The 10696-nt window shown below is 30.2% G+C and overlaps 1 protein-coding gene across 1 annotated transcript; it reads right to left on the bottom strand.

Moving 5' to 3' along the window:
• Window positions 1-338: 338 nt before the first annotated feature.
• Window positions 339-10297, bottom strand: LOC111878249 (UDP-N-acetylglucosamine transporter UGNT1). Its single transcript, XM_023874757.3, has 11 exons — window positions 10056-10297; window positions 8119-8195; window positions 7573-7737; window positions 7351-7484; window positions 1821-1951; window positions 1705-1749; window positions 1311-1408; window positions 1116-1223; window positions 965-1021; window positions 771-877; window positions 339-571 (listed from the first exon to the last, which is right to left on the bottom strand). Exons 1-10 carry the CDS (start codon window positions 10180-10182, stop codon window positions 803-805), a joined length of 1017 nt encoding a protein of 338 aa, XP_023730525.1. The 5' UTR covers window positions 10183-10297; the 3' UTR covers window positions 339-571; window positions 771-802.
• Between the last annotated feature and the right edge of the window lie 399 nt (window positions 10298-10696).

Genomic DNA, 10696 nt, shown 5'->3' with positions numbered 1-10696 from the left:
CATACATATGTAACTTTATTACCAAAAGGAAAATGCAATATAATCTGCTAGTAGTTAATCATCGATACAATTCTTTTTCGCAAAATTTATTCAAAAAATCAAAAATTTAAGCTTTAAAATTTTCTGTAAACATATTAACAAAGATATGTTAATATTATCCTTGTTTTAGTTACCTTTAATATATTTAACTTCATATTCTTATTTTGTCATAACACAAAATTTCTTACTGAAAGGAAATGATTTCATACTTGAAATTTTGAGTTTCAAGATTTAGACAAAGGACATATGATCATGTATAATTTATAAGATATTGTTGTATGATAATAGTGAAGATTAAGTGTTGAATGAACATAAATTATAAAAAGTTAAATCATGTCAAACATATGTAAACAACTAATGGGAAAATTAAATAACTATGATTTTTTTGATAAAAAAAAAAACAATCATTCATGACGAAAAAGAGTATCTAAAAAAATGAGTTGATAAGAGGCAAACTAACAAATAACAAGATATATCAGCATTTGGCTTTTGATCCAACAAAATTGTCTATCATGTGAAGCTACAAACGAACCTGTTAACAAAATAAAAAAGCAACCTTAATTAGTTAACATATTGTCATCAAATTTTTACATATAAATTCCACTTTCATAGAATATACATTGATTTGGGTTGTTAATGAAGATCCAAAGTTATGTAAAAAGTCGTAAACTTACCATTTTTGAACACACATCTACCAATACATAATGTACAAGAAATATGAATATGATTACCTTTTACACATAATTATCCTTCTTCTATGGGGTTACAACCCTTTGATTTTGCAAAATGCATAGGTACAAGATCCAAGAAACCCAAGAGATTGGCCAACCACATTCAACTGATTAAATTCAACAAAAAAAAAACATAAAATAGATCAATTGTAAGCTTTGTTTGCGTCTAAATTCGATAAAGGGTGGTTAGATACCAAATCAAATGGAAGACCGCCAAAGAGAAGCCACCCGAGTCCGATTGTGAAAAGATCCTATAAAATTTCAGTGTTTGTATCAAATACAACACTAAATTCTTAACCCTAAACTCTAAAATAGATAATATGTAATTAATATTATATTGTGCACCTTTAAGTTTCCACATATTGTTTGTGTAACAGCCGAGTTTAAAGTCGTGTTCAAGAAAACCGCATAATTCAACAAGAAAGCCATGACACATGAAAAAAGCATGACAACCTATATAATAACACTTGAAGACTAAATAAACTTTAAATAATCATATGAATTTACATATACTGTTAATTTAACTTTAAAAACTCACACCTGAAATCCAGGAGATGACAAGTAAGAGAAGTTTGCCGTGAGTTGAAGATCACCGCAAGCCCATGTCCATAGTAACAAGATTGGAGTACATATTAACCCTGTAAAATGATAAAAACTTCAATATGTGTTAAAGGGTACTAATCACATGTCCAACATGATCAATTATAATACTCTTAAGAGTAACAAAGGTGATGTCCAACATTCCATACTTGAACATGAAACCTCACATGTTGATTCATACCTTCTTACTGTTCGAGTAGACATACAAAGATGAAAACTTTGGTTTTGATAACAAATACACAAATATAAGAATCTTCATGTTGACTTAAAGTAGTTTATAATTCTAAAATCAAAATATATCGGGTTCTTTTTCTTGGAGTCAGGAGGGTCTTACCATTGCACCACATAAGGCCGAAGCTATTGAGGCCGCTAGATTTTCCTAATAAAAGCAAGAATTTGTGTTACAAAAGTATCCAAGAACGAGGTGTCGATGTGAAAATATAGTAGTACCTATTCGAGCTATTGAAGCTAGATATATTGCAGTACAAATGTTTGCGGAAAAAACAATGGCGTAGGCATAGGAATCAAATGATAAATCTCGAGCTCCGGCTACAAAGGCACCAAGTATGATTATCCCTACACTGAAATCAAGTGATTTGATCAAAAACCTACACCATAAAACCACTGATCTCTAGATTCTTACAACTTTATATATATATATATATATATATATATATATATATATATATATATATATATATATATGAACACATGGTATAAATAACATAATTTTTTATTATCAGATGTAGTCATAAGGACCATTGAGCTTATTTGGGACATTTTTTAACATCAAATATAGTCATAAGGACCATTTATTCGAGTTGGGCCAACCTCGATACAAAACCGAATAAAAAGTCTTGTCATGATCGTATAAAGCCTACCGATTTGACCATTTAATCCTTTTCGAAACCAAATAGGTTAAAATGCTATATTTTGTAGCATTTTTGTCATTTAGTGAATTATTTTTTATGATTTAGTTTTTAGATTTTCTTAAAATAATCGTTTAAAGTTAAGTTATAACCATTTATGGTGGCTCAATTACACTAGTTTTATATTTTCATGACTCAACCGGAGACCGGTTATGAATATTGGTCTATGGCTCATGAACTTGTTAAAAGCTCGTATAGACCTATTTTTGTGAAGCTCTAGAGGTGCGCATAATAACCACTTCAGCGATTTTGTATTTAGCCTCGCCAGAAATTGGTTAAAATTTTCAATTATAAAAACATGGTACTGATTAGCCAAATTTGCCTTTAAAGCTAGAAAAACTGAACGCATCTCTCAATGTTCAAAAAAAACATTATATTATTTTTTGTGTCCGTTAAAACCATTATATTTTATGTGCTTGATTAAATAAAGGTTTTACATCATGATAACACACTAAAATTGCATAGTCTACATGGAGCCATAATAATTACATCGTATTTTAGAAACTGTAATTTTTATTCTAAAAAGGTATTATTATTTTTTGAGAAATTATGATATTATTAATTTCCAAAAGCTTTAATTATTAATCCTCAAATATTTTATATTCTAAATCAATGTTCTCATGTACTTATTTTTGTCTCTGGTAGGTTCGGTAGGTTATGGAACCCGCTTTCTTGTATTGTCCGTATGTGGATCATTATTTTAATAAAAATAAGAAAATTATAACATCCGGATTCTTAGAGGTATTTGAAGGTAATGTATTTTGGATTTTGGGTGGTACCATGTCGTGGTGAAGGCATCCCATGACATGGCGATGCCCGATGTATTGCGAATTTTAAATGACTGCCATGAAGTAGAAGCTGTTTAATGAGAAGCCCTAATATTCGGGGTTTACGCCCTATTTAAGGGAATGTGATGGCTAGGGTTGCTCATCCTCAGCCTCCATCACACTCTCTCAACCTCCAATCAAACCCTAACCTCCATTTTTTGCTCTCTAAGCTTTTTGTGTTGATTTTTGGGGATTAGAAGAATGAGGTGACTTCTAGACTTGGATTCAATAAGAAACTCGTCTGACCATTTTATTTTGCATATTCTAGACTCTTATAAGTCCCCAAGTGCCAAATTTTTTGGTTTATTGTGCATAGATCTAGGTTTCTATGCCTTATTCTTCATGTCCTTGATTATTAGGCGGTGAGATCTCATAAAGTTTGCAAGTTTATGAATCCTCGGGTCATTTTGGACCTTTAATGCTTTGGATCTAGAATAATATTGAGTTTTAGCATCATGCATTGAAGATTTGGCCAAAAACCCTCATTTTGACCTATTAGAGTCCAAGGCATGCATTAGACATGCATGTCTAGAAAGTAAGGATTTTTATATTATTATTTAATGCTAGAAACATTCTAGAAATAGGGATCTAGTAGCCTTCAAGAAAAAAGTGTTTAATAGGCTAAGCCAAGTTATGTTTTTGCCCTATTTAGATCTAGAAATGGGATCTATATCCCTTAGAGAGTCTAAAACGATAAAGTTGGAAACTTTATCCACTTAGAATGGACCAGAATTGGGCTTTGGAGCCCTTAAAGATCAAGGAAATTGACTTAATCCATTAAGTTGTTATGAGCCCAGTGCCAACGGCGTGGTGGTTGGGCTAAGACTCGTCTGTTTTTTTCATTTAGTGGCCACGGCGTGGCGACCAGTTGTAGTTGACTTTGACTTTGACCGAATTTTGACCAAGTTGACCTAAGGGTATTTTGGCTATTTTCAGTTGTGTCTAAGATTGGTCACTATTTTATGGATATGTGATCGGTAGAGCTGACATTCGGATTTGTGTCATATTCAACAATCATTTCAGACTGAGAGGTGAATTTTCCTCACTGTTCTTATGGGCCGAAGGCACCAATGTCGGCCCATTAGTTTATGTATCCCGTTATATAGGATGTTGTTATGCGACAGAGATTTGTAGATTTGTCTGTTAGTATAATTGATTGGTTAAATGATTATCTATTGCTAGATATATGTTATTTATTATGTATACGTCGGCATAGTATGTGGGGTTGAGACTATACTTCTTTGTGTTGTCAGTCAACAGACCGAGGCACTCCAACCAAGAGGTTGTAGGCCAAGGGTAATCCAACCAGGAGTTTGTAGACTCGTTATGTAGTGGGCAAGCCAACTTGAAGGTTGTGGGTCGGGACATTCCAACTGCAAGGTTGTCGGCTAAGGTAATCTAACCAGGTGGTTGTGGACCTGATATTTTTTTGATTATATGTTTGTGTGGTGGTACTTTAGAGGAATTTACTAAGCTTTGGCTGACAGTTTCAGTTTATTATTTCATGTACTTTAGATGACCGTGGCAAGGTGAAAGCATGATCATGCACATCCTTCAGTTTTATGTTATTTGGACTTTTGGATACTCTGATATTTGATAAACACTTTAAAACTGTAAACAATTATGATTATTGGATGGTTTTTGAAAATTTGAAATTTACTCTGATTTTTGAGATGTTATAAAAATATAATAAGTTTAACAGACAGAAAATAACATAATGTTTTTTTAATAGTAAGGGATAATATGTTGAATTTTTTTATATTTTCCCTTTTAAAATAGGGAAATCTCCAAATAAGTCCAAATTTTATACCCTAATTTACGAATAAGTCCCAAACTAAAATTTGTTTACGAAAGAACATGAATTAGCAGTAAAAATGATGATTTAACCCTTTTTCACGATTTCATTGTTGATCTGATTCCATTAAAGTAATATTATTTTACCCTAATTTATGAATAAGTCACAAACTAAAATGAAGTGATCATTTGGACATTTTCTCCATGTAACATATATTTTATCGGTTTCATTGCTGACATAGACGCCTAGTCATTAAATGAGTTGAAAAGATGGATATGTTGGGTTATATAATGTTATATTTTCCACAAAACTTGATATCTTGTTGTATTGTATATTTTTTGAAATGTAAATGCATCCAAAGAAGACTACAATAATTACATAAATTAGCAACAACTTCGTCACTTATGAAGTTTATAAAATAATTCAAATTGTCTATCTAATCTTATGTAACCCAATATATCCATCTCCTCAGCTCATTTCCAACCTTTTTTTCTTCCAAAAACACACATTTTACAAGATACATTATAGACCTGAACACATAGTAGTTGATGAGATGAATATCAATTTTTACGGTAAATGTAACATTACATAACCTATCGTATCCAACTCATTAGATCATTTAATGACTAAGCGTCCATGTTAGCAATGAACCTAGTAAAATGTATGTTACATGGAGAAATGAGTTAAATCATCACTTAATTTTAGTTTGAGACTTATTCATAAATTATGGTAAAATAATGAGACTTTAATGGAACCATGTCAACAATAAACCTATAAACGGAGAAAAAAGGTTCAAATTGTTATTTTTGCTGGTAAATCATGTTTTTCATAAAGAAAAAAAAAAGCTATATTGGGACTTATTCATAAATTAGAGAATATTGAGACTTTTTTGGAGATTTCCTTTTAAAATGACTATAAATTTTAAGAATTTTACCAAACTGAAAACCGATTACAATGGACCTGCTAAACAAATCATTAACCGGGTCATGGCCGTTTAAAGGCGCATGAGCATGCCTAGTTCTATCATGGGATAATGACTTAAAAGAGTAATATATTTTTCGATTTGTACATATTTGGTCACTGAGTTTTTTTTGTCCATATTTTCCCCCTTCAACTTATTTAACTATACACATTCAGTCCTTATGACCCGCTATTCCAGGTAAGCAAAAAAATGAATTAATAGGGTAATATATTTCTCACTTTGTACACATTTAAACCTTAATACTTTTTTGCACATTTAGTCCTCAATATTTTTTTGTTGCAAAATAAGTCTTTGTTGTTTTTGTACACATTCAATACTTATGAGCGGTTTCTTTACATTTTTCTCACAACACCCTAAGTGGGACAATCATCAATGGGGTGTCCTGGACTGTTGATGCTTATGATCACCACGACCTCAGTTGTTATGTTTCTTAGGTCTTGTGTTCCGAACGTCGTAACTTCTTTATACGATCTCGAATTTTAACGACCTTTATATCCATACGTTCGTATTTTTTGTGTTATGAACGTCATAACTTCTTCATATGATCTCATATTTTAAATATCTCTATAACCACATGTTCTTATTTAAGTCAACTACAACTTTCATTTAGATTACTCCCGTTAAAAACAGTATATATTTTTTATGATATGTATATACATGCGTTCTTTATGAATGTATGTATGAACGTTTTTTATAAAATCGTTAGTAAAAATATATTACTTTTTAACGAGAGTAATTTAAATGAAAATTATAGTAGACTCAAATACGAAGACGTAGGTATAAAGATTGTTAAAATCTGAGATCGTGTGAAAAAGTTACGACATTCAGAACACAAGATCTAAACACCAAGCAATCGAGATCACAGTGGTCATAAGCATGAACACCCCAGAACACTTCATTAATGATTGTCCTATGTAGGATGTCGTGAGAAAAACCTAAAGAAATCATTCATAAGTACTGAATGTGAACAAAAACAACAAAGACTTATTTTGCAACAAAAAAATATTAATAACTAAATGTGAAAAAAAATATATTAAGGACTAAATGTGTACAAAATAATAAATATATTAACATATTAAGTCATTTTTTTCTAGCTTGCCTTGAGTAGTTACGGTTAAACAAGTTGAAGGGAAAAATGTTGAAGAAAAAAAAAATCAATGACTAAATGTGTGTATAAATCGAAAAGTATATTACACTTTTAAGTCATTATCCCTTTTATCATATAAAAGATGTGGGACTCCAATATTATATAAGCATATGGAAGATTTCGTTAAATTTTTGCACGACACAAAAGGTTTTTTTTACAACAACGTGTTATATATATATATATATATATATATATATATATATATATATATATATATAGAGAGAGAGAGAGAGAGAGAGAGAGAGAGAAAGAGAGAGAGACTATGGTCATCTTGTTTATGTCATGAAATTAATAACGTACCTGCCAATAACATATATAGAATATTTTTGTCGTGCCAAAACATATTCTACGATCATTGTAAATGCAACAGTTGTTCTTCTAAGTGTTGTGTACATGGGCACACTTACGCCACGAACAGATTCCATTGAAACCAACTTTCATAGATAAAAGAAAACATATCAAACAATGAAGAAAATAAAATATGTGGTAAAAAGTAGAACATGTAAGGGTATTGTAGTATACCATGTAAAGTAAATACGAGATTGCTAGAGGAAGAGTTCTGATTAGTGTATTTGATGGTATGAAAATCCCTGGAATATTTTTTGTGCTTGAGATTTCACTATCACTTCTAAAAGAAATGATTTTTCTACATCTTAATGCATAAAGAAGGATCGAAGAACATATCATCTGCAACAAACGTAAGGAAAAAGTAGCATGAGTCAACATTGACTTTTTAATAGTAAAAAATGATGGCTTTATAATAATAGGGAGATAAATTGTCAGTTAAGTTTGTGGTGAACTAAAACACAAAGAAAATATGGTTAGAGATCTAATTCATACATAATAGTTTTTTTCCATACAAAACAATTTGTGTTTGAAAAATGTTATACTGTATAGCTCTATAAAACATAAATGTTTATGTATTAAAAAACTCTATAAAACATAAATGTTTATGTATTAAAAAAACTATTATACATGAATCACTTACCATACATAAAATTTAGATTTGAAAATTACTAAGTTCGACTTTTCGAGATCAAAATAGAGGACTAAGTTGATGAGGTGAACCTGGAAAAGAGTAATGACATTGGCACATGGAAATTTGTATGATGAAAGAGCGGCTTTATTGAACATGATCAAAAGAACTGCAAAATCAACATAAAAATATGGTCAAAATTAGCACAATATTAAAAACAAAAAAAAAAACTAATTTCCTAAATGAGCAATGAATTACTTGTTTTTTTCCCACAAAATACAATGATTTAAAAAAAATGTCATAAGGTAAGAAAATTGAATATTTTGTTCACAAAATACCCTTATTTTAATGGTATTTTATAGACAAAAGTGCAACTTACTTATCTTATCTTTTAATAGAACTTGGTTACATATTTATGATATTAATCTTTTAAAAGTAATACCAAAATGTGGTAAACTAAAGTGTTTTATTGTTAATTAAATCAAACGACTATGATGCCTTTGGGTAATTGACTATTTATAGATGTATAACGACATGACTAATAAACTTTTTTAATCTACTGAAAAAGATATAAACAAAAGTTGGTTGTCATTTTTTCTAAATTCATTCGGTTTTAATAAAATGGGAAGAACCAAATTAACCCACATTATTATAAACGTAAACTTGTAACTCCATTTTAAATTAATTTTCGAATTTCATTATCAAACTAAAAGTAACACAAAGTTAAATGCTTTTGATCTTTTCTATCAACCTTTATGGCATTAAGATATTAGTATCTTTTTGGCAATTAATGCTCCAAACGCCCACCTTTGTGTCAAAAAAGAGATCTTTGAAGTACATGTAACAGAAAATTCGTACTTAAAAACCAGCTGGTACAATATTGCATGTATCGTGGCCACAAACAAACATCAGACAAGAATGCTTGTAATTCTCTTTCCTATATTTAATTGAATAATATATTTTAATAAAACAATTTTTACAAAAAAATATTCCAAATGAAAACAAATGTCAAATTCAAAAACACAATTCTATGTTTTCAATCGCACGATGAGATTTCAAACAATTTTGCTGAAATTTTCCATATCTATCAATACATAACATTTTTTTCTTTCCACAAGATATAATTAATTGATAAACTAATTTATTTTCAAATTTGATTTGTTATAAAAAGTAAAATATAAACTATAATTTTAAAAATTTACTTAAACTAGTCTTTTAGAAATTTTTAAATTTTTTCCCAAATATACCATTAATTAACTATAAAAACATATTTATCTAAATGTATTTTTACGTCATTTTATATCTTCCATTACTTTATCAGTTATCTTTTATCAAACATTATTTTTTATCAGTTACTTTATAAATTATCATCTAATTTTCAGCTAGTACCATATAACATATATTTTAAGAAAATTATTTAATCAATTACTATATAACATGTATTTTAAAAAAAATTGTTTAATTAATTACTGTACTGATGTTGTTTAATCAATAACAGATAACTAATGTATCGGAAAGATTTTTGGGGACATAAATAGTAAGGTACTTATGTAGAAAATTATGAAGAACCGGATAATATTCCAAAAGTGAGGGAATTTGCACCAAATGGCAAAACCCAGTAATGCTATTGCTCTTTCCACCTAAAAGAGTCCAATATTTAACTACTTTAAACTATTTTATTAAAATTCTCTATAATGAAATAAATTTTAAATATTTAATTAACTTATGGTCAAATAGTTTTGGTAAGATATACATCAGATCATACAGTGTTTTAACCATGTTGCACCATGAATGGTTCTTAGAACCTCACGACACACATAAACTGTTACACCATAATCAGTGGGTCCTCTTTTACAGATCCACTTTCATTCTGTGAATTTCATGTGTGATAATACGAACACACCGATGTCCATGAAATGCATCGTTAACGACCTTCGTAAATGTTCTGAAACGAAAATGGAGTTTGATTCTAGAGAGAGAGAGAGAGAGAGAGAGAGAGAGAGAGAGAGAGAGAGAGAGAGAAGAGAACCTGCACAAGCCATGTAAGAGACGGCGGCGTATACGCCGGTTCTGGTCATCGGAGGGGAGACATTTCGACGGTCGTCGTCGTTACCAGATTTGGAAACTGGCAAAGTTTTCCGATCCTTGAACTCCATTTTTTCCGATGGTGTTTCCAAAATATATGGAAATTCTGGATTTGCGTTACAGTGTTTGTATGTCTCTCTCTCACTCTCTCGCTCGGACTCGCCGGAAGAGAATTAGAGAGATGGAAAGAAGAAGAAGAAGAAGGTGATTAAAAAGTGAGGGTCCGCAAAGATTCTATAATGCACTAACTTTAAGATATTCCTATTTAGGACATAAGTTTTGAGATAAGTTCAAACTTAGTCCTTAAACTTTAAAAGATTCGAAAATTTGAACACATCAATGTACATTCCATCGATTATTAACAACTCCATAATCCATTGACATAAAAACAAACCACAAATATACCAACTTCTCAAGATATAAAGGCTCAGATTTTAAATACAAAAGATTTCTATATAAATAACTTGCATCTTAAAAAAATACTACCTAAAAGAACTTATATATTACTATGCTATACCACACATATTTCTCTAATTTTCATAAAGTAAAGCATACAACACAAGAAGAGAACTTACTAACTTAAAA

The sequence above is a fragment of the Lactuca sativa genome, chromosome 8 (genome assembly GCF_002870075.4).
Source record: "Lactuca sativa cultivar Salinas chromosome 8, Lsat_Salinas_v11, whole genome shotgun sequence".
NCBI classification, from domain to species: Eukaryota; Viridiplantae; Streptophyta; class Magnoliopsida; order Asterales; family Asteraceae; genus Lactuca; species Lactuca sativa.
Note: the sequence above shows the minus strand (reverse complement) of the source record. Positions and strands in the feature narration are given on the sequence as shown.

Bases quoted from the DNA above. Each gene is read 5' to 3' on its own strand.
- LOC111878249 (XM_023874757.3), bottom strand. From the start codon at position 10,182: ATGGAGTTCAAGGATCGGAAAACTTTGCCAGTTTCCAAATCTGGTAAC. The intron at 7,738-8,118 runs GTTCACCTCATC...CGTTTGTTGCAG, and splicing joins ATGTCATTACTCTTTTCCAG to ATGATATGTTCTTCGATCCT. The intron at 1,409-1,704 runs GTAAGACCCTCC...ATCATTTTACAG, and splicing joins CGGCCTTATGTGGTGCAATG to GGTTAATATGTACTCCAATC.